The sequence below is a fragment of the Prionailurus bengalensis genome, chromosome A3 (genome assembly GCF_016509475.1).
Source record: "Prionailurus bengalensis isolate Pbe53 chromosome A3, Fcat_Pben_1.1_paternal_pri, whole genome shotgun sequence".
NCBI classification, from domain to species: Eukaryota; Metazoa; Chordata; class Mammalia; order Carnivora; family Felidae; genus Prionailurus; species Prionailurus bengalensis.
In genome coordinates, this window is record NC_057354.1 from 99,525,444 (window position 1) to 99,545,563 (window position 20,120).

General features: G+C 41.3%; 1 protein-coding gene across 1 annotated transcript in view; it reads left to right on the forward strand.

The window, feature by feature from the left end:
• Positions 1-14,112: 14,112 nt before the first annotated feature.
• Positions 14,113-20,120, forward strand: part of DNAH6 (dynein axonemal heavy chain 6) — a 226,041-nt gene continuing 220,033 nt past the window's right edge. Inside the window, exons 1-2 of the mRNA XM_043603834.1 lie at positions 14,113-15,339; positions 17,539-17,771. Of these exons, the coding sequence (XP_043459769.1) occupies positions 17,547-17,771 (225 nt within the window). The 5' untranslated portion in view covers positions 14,113-15,339; positions 17,539-17,546. The remainder of the gene's footprint in view (positions 15,340-17,538; positions 17,772-20,120) is intronic.

Consider the following 20,120-nt stretch of genomic DNA (forward strand, 5'->3'; position numbering starts at 1 on the left):
ACTACTGCACCTCTCAAACATATCCTAATATTTTCACAATTCTGTGAATTGTAGCCCAATGCCTTGAGAGGTCATCATTGGGAAATAAGCCTTAAATGGAACCAAGGTAAATTTGAAATTTAAGGAAAATGTAAGAAGTCATTGAAGTCTCCCCCCCCCCCCCCCCCCGCCCCAGGACCCCAGGAACTTCAATTCCTGAGGCTGCCCTTTTCCAGCTATACTTACCCCTCAGCCTGCAGACTGCCTGTCTGTTACTTACCACACCTCCAGCTTCCTGCTGTTTAATCTGCTGTCACCTAGGTGCAGTTGGGGGAGAGGAGGGAGGGGAAGTGCACACTGTGATTGCCCAAGGCCTTAATCTGCCTTACCACTCTGAGCTGGAAAAAGTATGGAAAGGGCTTCCAAAGGGAGGTACCTAGAGCTTGAAAAGTAGCTAAATTATCTTGTCTGCTGGTTAATAGCTAACTGGCTTGCCTCCTTTATTGCCCATGCAGACTTGGCTATCTTCCAGGTTTGCATGGCTGTTTGCCTTTCCCATGCAAGAAAGGAGTTTTCTTTCACGGCAAATGCAATATAAGAACAAAACATTGAGCAAAGAACAAAGATGCCAAAGGAAACCGGTTCTACAAAACTATCTGGACTCAGTGGTCGAGAAGGAATTTAATGATTAGAACCAATCGATCACTCATTCATTCAACAAATATTTGTTCAGGATCACCTATGTGTCTGGACCGATGCTCAGCAGTGAGTTCAATGGTGAGCAAGGAGGCTTTCTGAAACCCGGAAAGGTGTAGACTCCAGCTGGAGGTGCCAAAGGAGCCAATAACAGCCAGGCCTCAGGTTGAACATTTTTCTTAGCTTCAGACAGGTATTTATTTCTCTTTATTTGCCATGGACAGAAGTGGCAGATAGGGTCTGGGGCTCAGGAGACCTGAGATTTTGGTCCTGGTACTGATTAAGACTCTTAACGGTACAATTTTCTTTAAAAAATTTTTTTAATGTTTATTTTTGAGAGAGAGACAGTGCAAGAGGGGAGGGGCAGAGAGAGAGACAGACACAGAATATGAAGCAGATTCCAGGCTCTCAGCTGTCAGCACAGAGCCGGACGCGGGGATTGAACTCACTAACCACGAGATCAGGACCTGAGCTGAAGTTGGATACTTAACTGACTGAGCCACGCAGGTGCCCCAGAATTTTCTTTATGCATTAAGTCTCACCATCTGGCAAATGGTAACATGCATTTCTGCCCCTCCTATACTGTTCAGCACTATTTTGAGGATCAAATGTGGACAATAGTAGAAGGTGTTGGGGTACCTGGGTGGTTCAGTCAGTTAAGCATCCAATTCTTGATTTCAGCTCAGGTCATGATCTCACAGTGGTAAGATAGAGCCCGCATGAGTCTCTGAGCTGGGTGTGGAGCTTGCTTAAGATTCTCTCTCTCTCTCTCTCTCTCTCTCTCTCTCTCTCTCTCTCTCCCTCTCTCCCTCTCCCCCTCTCCCCCTCCCCCACTTGCACACATGCACACACTCTCTCTCAAAAAATAAAAAATAATAAGTATATGTTTATTTTTTTAAAAAAGAAGATGCTGAATAAATGGATATTATCACACTATCTAAACACCTCAAATTCAGGCACACCAGTTATAAGTAGCACTGCCTCAGCTATATAATGAATGAATGACAAAACCCATCTTATCCCTGCCAGCTTGAGAAACTGCAGTGTTATTCATGCCTCACAGCCACATGGAGTCTGGTTTGTATTGTATCCCTGGATGACAAAAAGCAATTCTTGCAGAGTCAATGAGCCATTGCCTCTGATCCTTGGATGATGCAGACAGAACTCAAATTTATTTCCTGCATTAAAGCTATAGATAACACAGGAAAGATTTGTTGCTAAATCTCAGGCATTAGCAGACACTCAGCAAATGATGCTAATGACACTGCCTGTGAATTAGGGGCCTGAAGCCTGCCCTTGATGAAATCCTGCTAGACTTTCACAAATGCAATTTAGGTCCATTGAAAGAAGCAGCCAGGGAGCAAGGACAGCCCCCTTTCCCAGGTCAGCAAGGAGAACTGAGGTCAGCCCTGACAGCCTGACACTGAGGTCTTTAGACCTGGTACCAAGTCCCTGTCTATGACGAAAACTAGAGGAAAACATCTCTGGGGGCAAACACCCTACTCTAGGACATCATGACCCTGTGTGATATGTATACGCGTCAAAGCTGTCTTTTTTAAAGCGGTCCTGTCTCTTGTCTTTGTTAACTGTTACACTCTAAAGACTCCAGCCCACTTTTATACTCAGTTGGGGAATATAAATTGGGTATTTTGTTCTTAGACATGAAAAGAAAATTATCCCAAGAAAATAATTCACATGATTATCATTCGTTATTTAAATATTTCTTGAAACCCTGTCTGCCTTCCCCAACTAGTCAGAGGACAGGAGCTACATTTTATAGTTCTTTTGGGTATCTGCCCTCCTACATCCCCCCGCCCAGAACCCCCACTCCTACCCCTGTGTTGTGTACATAATAGGCAGTTAATAAATGCTTGTTAATAACTAACTGAATGTGCTATTCTTCCAGACAAAAACTTGAATGTTTATAAGCAACTTTATAATCGCCAAGAAGTGGAGACAACTCAAATGCCCATCAACTGATGAATAGATAAATAAAATGTGGCATAAATCTATACAGTGGAATATTATTCAGCAATAAAAACAAATGAAGTACTGATACGTGCTACATCATGAATGAGTCTTGAAAACATTGTGTAAAGGGAAATAAACCAGTCACTAAAGACCCTATGTTGTATGATCCCTTTTATATGAGATGTCCAGAATATGCCTATCTACAGAGATGGAACTAGATTGGTAGTTACCTAGGGCTGGAGGGAATGGGAAGAATAGAAGATGACAGCTAAAGGGCATAGGGTTTCTTTTTTGAGGTGTTTGAAAATGTTCTAGAATTGGGGTTCAATCAGTTAAGCATCTGATTCTTGATTGCGGCTCAGGTCATGAGCTCGAGGTTTGTGAGTTCGAGCCCCATGTCAGGCTCTGTGCTTACAGCACGGAACCTTCTTGGGATTCTCTGTCTCCCTCTCTCTCTGCCCTCTCCTGACCATGCTCTTCCTTTCTCTCTCTCTCTCTCTGTCTCTCTCTCTCAAAAATAAGTAAATAAACATTTAGAAAAAGAAAGTATTCTAGAATTCACCAGTGATTGTTACACAATCCTGTAACTATACTAAAAACCACTGAATTGTACACTTTAAATTGATTGTATATGAATGATGGGTCAATAAAGATGTTACTTTATTTTTTTTTAATTTTTTTTTCAACGTTTATTTATTTTTGGGACAGAGAGAGACAGAGCATGAATGGGGGAGGGGCAGAGAGAGAGGGAGACACAGAATCGGAAACAGGCTCCAGGCTCTGAGCCATCAACCCAGAGCCTGATGCGGGGCTCGAACTCACGGACCGCGAGATCGTGACCTGGCTGAAGTCGGACGCTTAACCGACTGCGCCACCCAGGCGCCCCTAAAGATGTTACTTTAAAAGAAGACAGTGCAGACATACTTACAAAGATGTGCACAGAAAAATAAGAACTGGTCTGGATGCCCAAAGAGAGGAATACTAGCCAGTAACAAATGACCACAAACTTAGTGGCTTAAAAACAACCCAGATTTATTCTCTTACTGTTCTGGAAGTCAGCAGTCTGAAATCAAGGTGTTGGCAGTGCTGTGTCCCTCGTGGAGGCTGGGAAAGAGAACCCTTTAATTTTCTAGCATCCCCAGGCCACCCCCATTCCTTGGCTCATGACCCTTTCTCTCATCTTCAAAGTGTACCACACCCACCTCTGTTTCCTTACTTCCTTAGCACTTCTCTCTCTGACTCTGACTCTCCTGTCTCCCTCTTGTAAGGACCCCTGTGATTACATTGGGGGTGATCTAGGATACGTTCCCCCATCTCAAGATCCTTAATCACATCTGCAAAGCACATTTAGGCATGTCATGAACCACCAAACTGTTTTTCAAAGTGACTGTACCTTTTGGGTTTCCCACCAGCAAGGTGTGAGAGTTGTAGTTCCAGCCATGTTTTCAGCATCATACTCTGCTCCATTGCTTCCTGTGGTGAGCATACTTTCCCACATGGCATGGTTTGGCCTTTTCTTCCCTGACAGTAGAACTCTAATTTGGGGGGGGGGGGGAGGTGGACAATATGTCTAGCCTTAGGTAACGGATTATGATAGTTTCAAGCCATTTATGACAATCCTTTCCCTACCTTCTCAGCCTCTCTTTCAGCTATATGTAACCTCTGGACCCTGTTCTGGCCAATGAGACATAAAGATTTTATCTAATATAGAACCTTCTGGGAGAGCTTTTGCTTTTCTACTATAAGGATACATATCTGTCCCTTGACTCTTATTACTTCCTTATTTCTGTCTTGAATGCGAACATGATGGCTGGGACTGTAACTCTATTGCCGTCATAATGAAAAGGCCAAGAGAATCATAGAAACACACAATATCAGTGACCCCCAATGACCCTGTTTACTTAAGCAACTCTTGAGGTGGTGTTCTTTTACCTGCTATTAAACACAACCCTAACTGATACAGCCTCTTCTCACTAATGTGTGGAAGACAAATGCTGTTAGTTAATACACAGAATTTTCCTTTCTTTCCCTTCATCTTTGTTTTGTGGCCAAATATTTGTCTTTCAGATATATTCCTTTAGAATTTATTTTGGGGAGGACCAAATCTCCAATTTGGAAAGGGAGGACCCCATTGTGAGAGATAATGAAAAGTTAGTGTATTCTGGGTCTGCCAAAACCATCCCATGTTCAATGAAATTTCATGTATCTCTACCTTCATGAGTGTGCAATCCTTATTTTATTTTATTATTTTTTTAATGTTTACTTATTTTTGACAGAGACAGAGACAGAGCTCGAGAGGGGAAGGGCCAGAGAGAGAGGGAGGCATAGAATCCTAAGCAAGCTCCAGGCTGTCAGCAGAGAGCCCAATGCAGGGCTCGAACTCATGAACCACAAGATCTGACCTGAGCCAAAGTCGGACGCTTAACCAACTGAGCCACCCAGGTGCCCCTGTGATCCTTATTTTAAACAGGGAAACCAAGATGACTTGGAAACTTTCTGTATGTAGAGTATGGATTAAAAAAGCAGAGATGTGAAAAAAGGCAGTGCCATTCACGAGGCCCACCAGGACAAGTTGGTTGCAAGTGACAGAAAATCTCTTCAAACTTAGGCTTTTTAAAAGCGGTGTTGGACTTTTTATTGACTCATACAACCAAACTTTGGAAAAGCAAAAATAGCCTTAGAAATAATGGATCTTGGCATGAAAAGTCACTGGGTCTCTAGACTTGGAGTCTGTTTTCCATTTCTATGTGGCCAACTGTGGCCTTCCCTTTCCAGAGGGGAATATGGCCTCCAGGAACTCCAGGCTCATATTCTAATAGCACCATGGCTAGAGAAGAAGAGAAGATTCTCTCACTCAGGTCCACTCTTTGAAATCCAAGAGAAAGACTCTGATCATCTCAACTCATATGCTTACCTCTCAATTTGTTTTTCCTATTTGAATGTTTTGGTTTCTGTCTTTTGTGTGAGAGATCTTCCATGAATTGTCTAGCAATCCTGAGCCCTTATTTTTGAAAGGAAGGGTCTAAAAACATGATGGGAGGGGGGGCCTGGGTGGCTCAGTCAGTTAAGCATCTGACTTCTGATTTCAGCTCAGGTCATGATCTCATGGTTTGTGAGTTTGAGCCCTGCATTGGGCTCTGCACTGACAGTGTGAAGTCAGCTTGGGATTCTCTCTCCCTCTGTGTACCTCCCCTGCTTGCTCTCTTTCTCTCAAAATAAATAAACATTTTTTAAAAGTTTGAAATGTCACCTCATTAACCTAACAAAGGAAACCTTTATGGCCCTTATCACTTAGGAAGTTCTAAAGGTTTTAGGAGCTCTGTTCCAGAAACAGTGGATGAAGACCAACTATATTATTTCTGATTATAAATCATAATATCACAACTGTATAGAGACAATATATGTACACAGATTGAAACTATCCATATGGACTACACACCATATGTAATTTTTAGCAAAATTGGATAACACTGTGCATTATATTCTGAAACATTTTTACTTAAGTATTGAGTACATTTGCCCATGTCATGTCAATACATACAGCTCTCCTTTATTGCTTCAGTTGATTATACTGATTAAATGTATACTGTAGTTTGGATATTATATTTTATTTAAATGTAGCTTTTATAAAAATCTGTGTGCCCTTGATCAAATATTTTTTATAGTAGATTTCTAAAAGGGAAATTGTCCCCAAAGGGTATGTATGACTTTAAAAAGTCAACAACTTCTAGGAGCACCTGGGTGGCTCAGTCGGTTAAGCATCTGACTTCGGCTCAGGTCATGATCTTGTGGCCCATGAGTTCGAGCCCCATGTCAGGCTCTGTGCTGACAGCTCAGAGCGTGGAACCTGTTTCAGATTCTGTGTCTCCTTCTCTCTCTGACACTCCTCCATTCATGCTCTGTCTCTCTCTATCTCAAAAATAAATAAACGTTAAAAAAAATTTTTTTTTAAATCAACAACTTCTGTAAATTTTTCTCCAAAACGTTGTGCCAATTTGAACTCCTTGGTCAAGAATCTTGGCCAAGCCTGGGTAATTTAAATTCCTGGAGTTAAGAGTTATAGAGTTAAAGAGTGAGGCACCTGGCTGGCTCAGTTGGTGGAGAGTGGGACTCTTGATTTTTGGGTTGTGATTCAAGCCCCACGTTGGGTATAGAGTTTACTTAAAATCTTAAAAAAAAAAAAAAGGTTAAAGGGTTATCCTTATAGATGCCAGAATATCCAATGACTATGCAAGTGAGACAAGTGGCCTAAGAGGAAGCTGGGATGGATGGCTTTGGTAGACACAACGGCTTCAGGCCTGAAGATAGATAAAGGGGTAGCTTAGTCAGCTCAGGCTGCTGTAGCAAAATAACTTAGTCTTAAACAATAGACAGTTATTTTTCATAGTTCTGGGGGGCAGGAAATTCCAAGATCAAAGTCCTGGCCAATTGTGTTTCTAGTGAGAACTCACTTTCTGGCTTGCAGAGGTCAACATTCTGTCTTTATAGTGGGGTTTGGAGGGGGGGTGGGGGTGGGGCATGGGGGGAGATGGAGAGAGAGAGAGAGAGAAACCAAGCTCTCTGGTGATTCCTGAAACCCACACTTTTATGATCTCATCTTAACCACCTCCTGAAGGCCCCACTTCCAAATACCATCACGTTGGGGGTTAGAGCTTCAACATATGAATTTTATGGGGACACAAACATTCAGTCTATAACAGGGGTGAGGTGCCAAGATTAAATATTCAGAAATAAATAAATAGATAAGTAAATGAATAAATATTCAAAGGAGAACTGATTTGGGACTGAGCCAGGACTGCTGCTTATTCAGGTTTTTTGTTGTTGTTGTTGTTGTTTTTTAAGGACAATAGTCAAGCACTCCCTGCCAGGGCATATGGGCATCTGTCCTGAGGTTAGGCATGGGGAACTAAGGCCACACTGAAAAGGACAGGGAATGGGTGTCATTAAGCTGAGCTTGGAGACAAAGTCAGGAGGACAGTGAACAGGCTGAGATCAGAGGCAGCAGGAAAGGTTTGGTGGGTTCCCTGGTGTTGTGGGATTTTTTACCTTAATACCCAGAGCTTGTTGTCCCCCCGCTCTGAAGAATGAAGAGGTGGACACAAAATAAAATGAACAGCAGGCAACAGTTTTTCAGAGTATAAGATTAGAAAGTAAGAACAGTATGGAAGCTCTCTTTAGAGAGAGAGGGCATTTGGAAGTGAATGCCCGCAGACTGTAGGCAAGGGTCCTTGTTTTATAAGGTTCTGGTTGGCGCCCCCTTCTGTTCCCCCTTGTTCCTTCTCAGGTTCTGCCCTCATTGGCTGGACAACTCTAGGTGCTGGGTTGTCTGTTCCTGATTGGCTTGATAAATGATGTGGTCTCGGGGAAGGGGGTGAGAGGGGCAGGAATCTGACTCCAGTGAAAGCACAGGCCCCAACCCCCTCAGCCTAGGACTCCCATGGTGGTCTCTCTGAGCTCAGGACATCATCAGTGGTCACATGTGAATGACCTGAGGCCCTGGGACCATCAGCATTGATTTGTCTGCTGGATACAGAGTCTCTATTATTCACCATTTAACAAAGACCCTGATTAATAACCTGATTTTCAGGAAGAAAAGAGAGTCATGAATAGAATTTCTAGGTAAAGGAAGGTCATTTTCCTTCTATGTTCATTATGTGCTGCCACATCTAGGATCTCACCGACAGTTCTGAGAGCCATTTTTAGTGTAGAATTACTAGGAGTTCTGCAAAAATATCACATATAGATTAAGGGAACTAGAAGGTTGGGAGGGAGGGATTCAAAGAAGGAAGATTAAAGGGAGAACTTTTCTCAAACATTTTAAGAGATCAAATGTTTAAGAGATTATGGGGGCAGTTTGCAAAACCATCAAGAAAGTAGATTTTGTCATCTACTAAAAACGAATTTCCTGACAGTTAGAGCTTTCCAACCATGGCATAGAAGTCATACATTTCCCGTCCCTCGAACTTATGAAAAATGAGAAGCCTACTTTTTGGACACCATTCCTGCCTTGAGTATCCAGTGCATCTATTGGATACCCATTCTGTTCTCTATAATAGCACTGCTCAGGTTTAATATGCAATGAACCACCTGGGAATTATTAAAATGCAGACTGACTCAGGAGGTCTGGGGAAGGACCTGAGATTCTGCATATCTAACCAGCTCCAATGCAGCAATGCTGATGCTGCTGGTCTGTGGATCACACCTTGAATTGCAAGGCCTTGTTGGAGGCTCTCAGACTTAGCTGTACATTGGAATCACCTGGGGAAGGGGCACCTGGAAAAAGAGTAGTGATGCCGGAGTCTCTCGCTCAGAGAGTTTAGTTAGCATGGAATGTTGCCTGGACATCAGAATTTTTCAAAGCTCACCTAATGGTCTTGATACACAGCTAAGTTTAAGGACCACTGCTCTTGGCCTTTCAAAATCACTCAACACTGGCTCAGAGATTACTTCTGCAAAGATCTTTAATTGAAATTATCTGGGGTCACTCATGCGTAGTTAACCCAGGATCAACATTTGGGAGGAAAACTGTGTAATAATTATTAATTCCAATAACTTGTGGGACATTAGACCACAGAATGCCTCAAGTCCCTTCTGAATCTAAGGTAAGAAACTATTGCCCAGATTCAAACTCCGTGATTCAAAACCTCCTGTGGCAGTACATTCATTTGGCCACAAGGTGGTGATAAAGTAACAAAATATATCATAACCAACCTCTCAGAAAGCTGGGCTGACTGTGGCCTATGCTTGCCAGCATGTAGTTTCCAACTCTGAGGGGCCTTAGGTCACAGACTCCTTTGAGAATCGAACAGCTATCGACAAATGTTCACCCACAGACATGAATGAATACAGTTTTAAGCAGTTCACAGACCCTGAAATTAAACTTCAGCTGAGGTTAAAGATGAGTTACACCCCTTCCCTCCCCCCTGCTTCACTTCACCTCTCTGAATAAATTTACATGGAGTTTCTACCACTCCCACCTCCATCCATGTCAGCAACTGACTAACCTCCTGCTTCAGAGAGAAAACAGAAGAAATCAGACCCAAATCCATCAATTCACCGAACCCATTCCCACTTTCCTTCCGTCTGCTTGGAATGGGATGCCTTTTCTTTTTACCAAAGGCTAAATCCTCCACGAGGATTCCTCGCCCTGGCCTCTGCCATGTTCATGGATCCTTCACCCTCTGCTCATATTTTCTTGTGCTAATTAAAAAATAACTCCTTTTTCTCAATACAAAAGCAGTATGTAGTTTTTATTTTTAAATATACAGAAAAGCACAGGGCATAACAGAAAATACCCATAAATCTCATAAACCTGTATGTTTTTATTCCATATAGTTGCTGAGTTTTTATACATCCTGTGCTTATAAAAATGTGATCATGTTATACAAACTGTTTTATGAGCTGACGATTTAATGTAATTTAACATCTTTCCATCTTCATACATTTTCACTGGCAGATACAGTTCTTAACCAAACATGCTAATTTGATTCATCTGTAGGGATTTTTAAGCGTATGTTTGTGTGGGGTTTTTTTGATCACTTAACAAATGTCTCTTTATATTTTTATTATTTTTTTTAAATATAATTTATTGTCAAACTGGTTTTCATACAACACCCAATGCTGATCCCAACAAGTGCCCTCCTTAATGCCCATCACCCATTTCCCCCTCTCCCCCTGCCTCAGTTTATTCTCTGTATTTAAGAGTCCCTTGTGGTTTGCCTCCCTCCCTCTCTGTTTGTAACTATTTTTTTCCCCTTCCCTTTCCCTATGGTCTTCTGTTAAGTTTCTCAAGATCCACATATGAGTGAAAACACATATCTGTCCTTCTCTGTCTGACTTATTTCACTCAGCATAATACCTTCCAGTTCCATTCACGTTGCTGCAAATGGCATGATTTCATTCTTTCTCATTGCCAAGTAGTATTCCATTATATATATAAACCACATCTTCTTTATCCATTCATCCGTTGATGGGCATTTAGGTTCTTTCCATAATTTGACTATTGTTGAAAGTGCTTTAAGCATATATTTGGATGCCAATTACAAAGATTCTTATTTACCAAGCCTGGTGTGAAGCCTTTAAATCTGTATATTTAGAAAGCCTTGCTTGTGCTTTTGAAGTGTAACACTAGGAATATAATTTTTAATTCAATTTTATTGAGTTATAATTTACATACAATGCACACATTCTAAGATTTACAGTTCAGTGAGTTTTGACAAGCTTATACACCTCTGCAACCACCAAAATAACCAAGATATAAAACATTTCCATCACACCAAAAATTTTCCTTGTTCCCCTTACCAATCTTCCAGACCCCAGTCCTAGCTCCAAGCAACAATGGATCTACTTCCTGTCACTATAGATTAGATTTGTCTTTCCTAGAGATTTAATGTGATTATAATTAGACGATAGGTATTCTTTTGTGTCTGGCTTATTTTGCTCCATATGTTTTTCAGATTCAACCAGTGTTGCGTGCACCAACAGTTTGTTCCTTTCTATTGGTGGGTGGTATTTCAAAGTATGGATGTGCCAAAATTTGCCTACCTACTCAGCTGTTGGTGGACATTTGAGTTGTTTTTTCCAGGCTTTGGCTGTTATAAATAAAGCTACTAGGAACGCTCATGTATAAGCCTTTCATTTCTTTTGGTAAATATCTAGGAATTGAATGCCTGGGGCATGTGGTGACTGTATTCCCGGTTACTTGGCAATGTACTGGCTGTATGCCCTTGGAGAGCAACTTTATTTCTCTGAACCTTAGTTGTAAAATGGGATTATCAACCCGGAATTTTAAGCCCAGGATTCTCTATCACAGGCTATTAGGGAATATTTGGAACAATAAAAACAAGTTGGCAAGCTGGCTTTTTAAAAGCTCAGAAAATTAGGATGATAATCTGTTTTTATGAGTAGACATAACTGTAATTTAGCAGCAAAAGCATTACTGAATAGCTAGAGGTTTGATATTAGGATAAAACTAAGCAGGGAGGGACATGTTAAGGATGATAACATGAGCAAACTAGCTGAATGTGAAATTAGAATTGTGGCCACAGACCCAATGATGATCCTTGGAAAGACACATGGCCTCTGGCTCTCAAACTCTCCCCACCCCTTGTCATGCTGTCCACCTCCTTATAAGAAGGCCTGTCTCTTCCCACGCCAGCAGTTTCTCACTGTGAACTCAAGGCTGTGTTTGCTGTGTACAGCAATGTTCTTCCATACAGACATGTTTGTGTCTAAACTTGCACAGGACCACCAACCAGGTCTTCAAGTGAATAAAACAACTTATCCAGAACTTCTTTTTTTGTTTTAATTTTTTTAAATGTTTATTTATTTTTGAGAGAGAGACAGAGACAGAGACAGAGACAGAGCGCAAGCAGGGGAGGAGCAGAGAGAAGGAGACACAGAATCCAAAGCAGGCTCCAGGCTCCAAGCTGTCGGCACAGAGCCCAGTGTGGGCCTGAACTCAAGGACCACGAGATCACGACCTGAGCTGAAGTCGGATGCCCAACCTACTGAGCCACCCAGGCGCCCCTTTATCCAGAACTTCTATGCTGCGTTCCGCACTCCCCAAAGGTCTCTCAGAAACCAGATACTATATCTGTGATATATCCCTATCTCTCTTGAATCTCTAGGCTGACTTACCAACCAGTCTCATGCCCAGCTCACTAACAAGACTCTCCTTGCTTCTTTGGTACCATCACTTGTTGTCATCTGGTCTTTAGACTTTCAGCCTGGACCTTTCAGAGCTACCTGGCCCCTAACTTACTGCTTATTTGGAAAATCTTCAAAACAGACTTGTTACTGTGTATAAAGCACCACCATTTGTCTGAAATTTTTTACATGTGTTTGACCTAAAAATTCTAAATCTAAAAGATAGATTGTTTGGTTTATATAAGAAATCTGTCTCAAGTTCAAATCTATAGAGAAATTAGTTTTATACTGGGAGATTTTATGAGGTTGTGGAAAACATCCTGACTTTAAAGCCAAAGGCATGTTGCTCCTTGGTAGACTTGGTGAGCAGCGGTTCGAAAGCAAGGGAGATCAAGAGCACTCTGTCCAGATCCAGGGTCCCATCTCAGCACCTGCCTGCTACCCGTGTTCTACTTTTGTTTATTTAAATTACCACGGTCCTCAGTGATGCAGATTGCCTTCTACTTCTGGTTTCATCTCATTGTTGTTTCAACACTGGAGGGTTCCCTTATTTCTGTAATCTCAGCCATGCAGTTAAAATAATGTGCCTTGGAGTTTTATCCAAATACATAGGTGTTTCGGGAATTTTTCAGAATGTAGTCCTCCGTACACATCCAGCAGCAGAATTCCCTGATTCAGCATTCTTGCTCTAGAATCTTAAAGAAATTTAACTATTTAGGTTGATAGATCTGGATTTGTCTCTCAGCTCTGCCAATTATTACCTCTAGAGTGATTTGGGTAAAACATGTAATCTTTTTAAACCTCAATTTCCCTCTTGGTGGAGTAGGTACAATAATACCTTTAAAATAATATAAAGCTATTCCAATGATTAGTGTAATGGTGATAAGTACTTCACAAAGGGCCCAGCACATAAATCTTAACTGAATGTTCAATAAATTTTAAGCATTTTTATTTTTAGTGTTAAAGATGTGACTTTTTGTATCCTGGGTCGTAAACCTTTCATAGCCTAGTTCTTTAGCTATGAAATGAAAATTTCACGTTTGTTGGAATTATTTGAGAGAACAAATGCAAAGCACCCAATATAGTACCTGGCACATAGAGAGCACCCAATAAAGAGTAACAATTATTATTATTTATACTAACTATGAAAAAATCAACGGGATAAACATAACACTCTTGTCTGCACTACTTTAGTAAATATTTAGTTGATAATGAAGATGATATCTTACCACATTAAAAAATAAGCTTGGAGAGATTTGATAAGTAGCTTCTAATATAGCAATACCTTTATTAAACTCTGTCAATGCCTTCTACCCCTCACTCCCCTTGGCTCTTGGAATGCTCAGTTGCATAAGGCAACATTAGAATACAATCACCTTCATCTGCTTAAAACAACAACAACAACAAAAACCATTCTGGGACTGAAAGCAATGGCCTTTGTCCCCACTATGTAAATATTGAAGGGAACAGATTAAAATATTCACTGCACATCTGAAGTGAAATTTATTTTATAGATGTGTCTAACACTGGATATTATTCTAATTTTATGTTTCAATGTTTAGGGTTGGCTTTAAATTTCTTTTATTACTAATCTATATAAATTATTATATTTTATTGGCTCTGATTAGCTTTGTGTGTATCTTTTATCTCTGGGGAATTCATATTTATGTCCACATTTGAGGTTTTTTGAATTCTTTCTAAACTGAAGTTACTCCCTTGTTGTTTCCAGTACCTAATTAGGGATTAGGAGACCGGTATTCTAGTTTTGTCTCTGCCATGACTAGCTGCCTAACCTGGAGTAAATCACTTGCTCTCTCTCTGTGTCTCAGTTCTCTTTTTAATCAATGGGGGGAGCTGGATTAAGTGATCTGTAATCTCCATTCCAGCTCTATGGATATGTGATTCTCTGTCTTGTAGGTGATGTCCTACCTAGCACTTAAAATACCTACCTGAATATGTTAAGACTGAGAAAATGCAGGTCGCACGATATGTCAAGCACTTCATATATAGGCTTGGTATTCAAGGAAAGAAACAAATATCAAGGTAAGAAAGAGGGACCAAAAGGTACAAAAAAGACAACAGGTTCCAGCAGCGATTACGTCATTTTGGAGGGGAGGTTGAAAAGCAACTCTCCCAACTGGATTAACATTTCCTCAAGGCAGATGAAAGGGCTGCTTCTTCTGATCACTAACTGGGATAAGGCATCTTCGGTAAGCAACCTGGATTGGGTTTCGGTGGGGTCGCCTCCACAAAGCATTAGCAGCAATTGTTTGGGGACTTAATTAGGTTGGGTCCAAATGCCAGAACAAGATCCATCCAGAGTCTGCTTTGGTAGATAGAGCACCGGACCAAGTAATACGGACTCGTGCTAGGCCTGACACTAGGTTACGTTCCAGGTGGAAAAGAACAGTTGAGATGGTGGAGTTTGAGGGAAAGAAGTGCTCACATTCCTTGCCTCTTAGAACACTCCCGGGAGGAGGTTGGTGGTCGGACAGAGTTGGTGGATGGTCGCTACCAAGCTCCCTTTGAGAGCGGGACTTGAACTGTCTATACAACACACCTCCCTCTTTGGAGATTCTTGATTCTTTTAACTAGAGAAAATTAGATTAAAGGACTGTCAAGTCAGTCTCGAGTGCCTCATGAAGGGAAACAGACAAGAGATTCCGGCAAGAGGGAGGGAACAAACACAGCTAGCCACCTGCTTTGGCTGCCCTGCCTACCCGCCTAGACAGCTGTCAGTTCCGGGTGCGGAGGCGGGACCGCGCTCTCTCCACCGTCGTGTGCGCACTCTCCACCAATCAGCGGCTTAGAAATGTTCCGAAGACATTGATTGGCTCAACTGTTTGGCGCGCTCAGGGACTTAGAGCTGCAGTTGGCTGAGGCGTTGCCGTGGCGACAGTCGCGCACAGGCGCCTTGCACACCGGTATGGCTGCTAAGCAACAGCAAACATTCCGAGGTACTGTCAACTTTCTGCTACCAGCCCTGGGTTTGCTGTCTCTGGAGACCCTCGGCGGCGGCGGCTGTGGCTGCTCTAGACTGACTTGGTGAGTCCAGAGGAATCCCGCTGTGGGGCTGGGCTCCGACTTCTAAGCCAGAGACAGCTTGGCTTTCTGAGCACACAAGGAAAGGCTGAGAGAGGCAGAGAAAGTCCGTGGAAAGGCATTTAGTGGTCATTTGCTACCTACCTATCATTTTAGAGGAGTAGAACGTGAGGAATAGAGATATCAGGAGACTCGTCCGAGATCTCACACGGAGTGGTCAAATCCAAACCTGCGCTACTCAATGTGGTAGCCACTAGCCACATTTGGCGAGTCGGAGCTGAGGTCTGCTCTAAATGTGAAGTACACACTGGATTTCGAAGACGTGGTAACAATCAATGAAATAAGACATTGATAAGTTTTATATAGATTACATGTTGAAATGAGAATATTTTGGATACGTTAAATAAAGCACATTATTAAAATTAATTTCACCCGTTCCTTTTTTGGGTAGTTTGTTTTTTTTAATATGGCTACTTGAAAATTTTAAATTGTGTAGGAGGATTTGATTGGCCAGCACAGATCTAGATTGAAACATAAACCTGCTGACACCTGTTTCAAGACCTTATATGCTATTGATGGTGTTTGAGGGGTGATGGTGGGGTATGGAGCCGATGGCCAAGAAAGAATTCTTGAAGATGTCTCTGGTCCAAAAAGGTGATTTTATTAAAGCATGGGGACAGGACCCATGGGCAAAAGGAGCTGCACTGGGGTTGTGAAGAGTGACTGATTGTATATCTTCAGGCTGAGAGGGGGTTAGGGACAGTGTAAGTCTCTAAGGAATTTTGGAAGCAAGGTTTCCAGGACCTTGAGGGGCTAGCTGTTGTTAGGAAAAAGTCATTTATTACTGTTTAATAAAACCTCAGTCATGAGACCCTTCAGATTTATATCAGGGGCCATATGCTTGGAGTATATTTGCCAACATATACTTGGGGGTTAAAGATAAAGGAGGTTTGCAAAGGAATTTTTATGTGTTTAAGGAAATTCACAGGTTCCTAGTGGGTTAGGATAATGTTAAGCCAAGATTCCCTTTTGCCCCTACCAAAGTGTCATCTTTGAGGCAGCTGAGCCCCTAGAGAAAGGTCACTCTGCCTGTTTTAAGGACTCGTCAATGGGCAGTAAGGGAATTTAATTTATCATTTGCCTTAGTTTCCCACATCACCGTGGCAAGCACTTAAACCCCCTTACATCTTGATGGAGGTGATATTAGGGCTCCAGGAAATGGAATCTAAGGTTTCTGGAGATGGGGCTATGGATAAGATTGCCTTTTTCTTGCAGTTTACTAAGTTATCTGTAAACTGGAGGAGACTCATGTCCTGCATGACTGTGATCTCTATCAGTCAACCATTTGTTTTCTTTCCTTCCCTTTGTTCTCGGGCAGCGAGGAGTGTCCAGGGAATCACATGTATCCCACCTGGGGGAGCAGGGTGCTATTAGCTTGTACTTTGCTCTCAGCTTGTCTTATGCTCCCTCATCACTATGGTATTATTTTGAAGGAAAATATCTGCACCCATCTGGTAGGGTGGGCATGAGTGGTTGTGAAGATGCAAGACCATTACCAAGGGCTCCTAGTTCTAGTGTTCTAGGACCTTTCTACTCAAAGTGTATGGATCAGAATGTGCAGTTTAACCATTTCCTCAGGAGATTCTCATGCATATAAAAGCCCCAGGAGCACTGTTTTAGGATTTAGTCCACAGCTCTTCCCCCCACCCCCACCCCACCCTGTCCCCCCTACCCCCCACCTTTGGTTTTTTTTATTTTGCCTTTTGAGTACCTAGGCTCTATTTCTCGGATTGCCTGCATTAGAGCTACTTGCATTTTGAACAAGCTCCCCAGGAGATATTTTGCATATTCAAGCATGAAAAACATCAATCTCCATACTAATTGCATTTCTTTTCATCCTTCAAAATCTAGACCAGTACAGTCCCCAAATCAGAGACATCTGCAGCAGCAGCATCGCCCAGGAACTTGTTAGAAATGCAAATTCCTGGATCCCACCCCAGCTACAGGGCTTCTCGAAGGCCAGGCATTTTCATTTCTCTGATTCAAGTCCTCAGTTGGGAGGAATGGGTAACTTTGTGGGTTTTCTTTGGGGAGTGAGCAAATTCAGCTCCCCCTGGTTCTTAAGTCACTTCTACTGGACCCACTTCCCCAGTTATTTTGCTCTACTTTTCATTTTTCTTTTCCTGACCCGATTCTTTCCAGGAGTGAGGATGGCATTCCACACCTCAGCGAAAGATGCCAAACTGAAAAATACTGAAAAGCAGGTGGAAAACCCTATCCTTGAAAGACTGAACAATATACAAACAAAGGGAAGACTGAGTTTTATAGTACCCACAGAAAATGAATCTGACACACAATTCCTGACGTTTAGGCACAGTACAAAAGCTCAAGAGAGAACAAGAAAACGACAGCAGCCCATAAAACTAGAGCCTCTGGTAAGTCGAAAACCAGCATTTTAGCCACTTTGGCTCCAGAGGACGTTGCAAAATTGCTATGGGGGGATGGAAGTCATTTCTAGACTCTTAATTAACAAGAAAGGAATTAAAGCCTAAAAGTTAAGACTTGTTTATGAAGTCATAAACCCTGTAAACATCTATTCAAAAAAAATTAAGTTCCAGGTAACTGTTCAAGGTGAGGGGATACAGTGGTGAACAAAGTTTTGTAGCAGATAAATCCTCTCTAGGATAATGTGCAATACAGATACTTAACTATATAAGTTGCAAGGCTCTTTTAGACATTAGGGTACCATTTAATACTGGTACCTTCAGGAAGAATAATATACATAGTTATATACATATAGTTATATCATTTTATTACTTGTAAAATAAATGCCTCGTACCCTGAAAATTTTTGTGCATGTCTGAAAATACTTAATTTTAAGAATCCATTTATGCCCTTGAATAATTCTAAATCCATGTAAAGGAGCAATGAAAGTACACAGAATAAAAAGTGAAAGTTATCACTCCCACCCTCTGACATTAACTACTTACTGTTGTTAATGGCTGCCCTTCAGGCTCTTTATATGTTTATTTAAATGTGTGTGTGTGTGTATAAACATATATCTTTAATATAAGATTATACCATACATACTGATCTTCAGAGTGCTTATTTCACTTAAACATACAGAAAATTTTCTATTCCATGCATAATGAGTTATCTTTTCTAAAAGCAGCACTGTATTTTGTTGCACAGATGTGCCATAATATAGTATTCAGTAACTGGTGGATTTAGTATGAAACTTTTTACATTTATTTCTCTATAATATATTTAGTTTCACTTGGCAAAAGTGTATCATTAACCCTTGGTGATTAAAGTTATTCTATTTGTCTTCAGGGCAATTAATTCTTGTACATTAAATGTTTATTATGTACCTATTATGCACCAGGCATTGGGCTATACGCTGGGAATATAGCAATGAACAAAGCAGATAAGATGCCTGTTGACATTCTAGTAACCTTAAATAAATAGACTGAGCAATTTCATGTAATGATAGCTGTTATGAAGAAAATAATACAGGTGGAAACAAAGGGCGGGCTACTTTAGATTGTGTGACTACAAAGGTCTCCTTAAGGAGATGTCATCTGAACAAGTCTATAGCCTGGATCACCTACCAGACATGTGAATGAACAAGCCATTAGATGACTCCAGTGCCCAGACTTTGAGCTGCCTCAGCTGATGCTCTGATGGAGCAAAGGCAAGCTGTATCCAGTGAGTTCTGCCTAAATTGTAGATTTTTGAGCAAAATAAATGGAGGTGTTTCTTAAGTCACTAAGTTTAAAGCTGTTTGTAATGTACTAACAGATGACTAGAACAATATAACTAATACATGAATATGGTAATTCATACAGTACTAAAAGTAATAAGGAATAAAGTGAAAAATACCTGAATTTCCATCATGCAGGGAGAAAGTAGCTTTGCCTTCAAGTGACTGATTTCATGTGTATGGGTATCTGTAGTTTAGTTTGTTTATATAGAGTTCATACTATGGTTTGTTCTCTTTATGATTGCTACCCCTTCTCTCCTCCCCCCCTTTCCTCCCCTGCCTTTCTCCCTTCCCCCCTTGTTTTCCTCTTCTCCTCCCTCTCCCCCTTGCCCCCTTCCTCCTCTCTCTGCCTTCCTCTCTCCTGCCCCCCTTCCCTGTTTTACTCTTCTTTCATATCTTTTCCTTACTTGTAATTCTCCAGTCTCCAACCCCATTGTCTATATCTAAGGTTTTCAACAGTCTAGTGTATATCCCTCTTGCCTTTCTTCATGCTCAGTTTTATACAAATGGATGAACACACACAAAGTACATATTTAGGCTTTTGGATATTTGTTTTACAACATAAACATCAATGTTGCTACATGTTGCTTTTTGTACCTAAATAGACATTATAGGACTTCCTCAAAGTCAGATGATATTTTTAGAACACATTCTTTTTAATGGTTGCCTATCCTATTAAAGTGTCCAATTGCATGAATATTCCATAATTGATTAAATCATCCTCTTTGGGACATTTATTTTACAAATATTTATACTGGTACAGCAAAATCATTTTATTATCCATCTGTACCGGTGCCTATATTCTTGTGGGATAAAGCTCCACGATTAGTACTGTTGGGTTGAATGGAAAAAATATACATACTTTTGATTCACACACATTTTACTTGAGGACCAGTTTCTCAAACCAGCACACATGTGCTGCCTAAATTAAATTTCACTTTTACCCTTTCCGAGGTTTTCCGGTAATATCTTCCAGCCTTTTGCTGTCTGAATGGGGTGGCTGAAGCTGCACCCTCACACC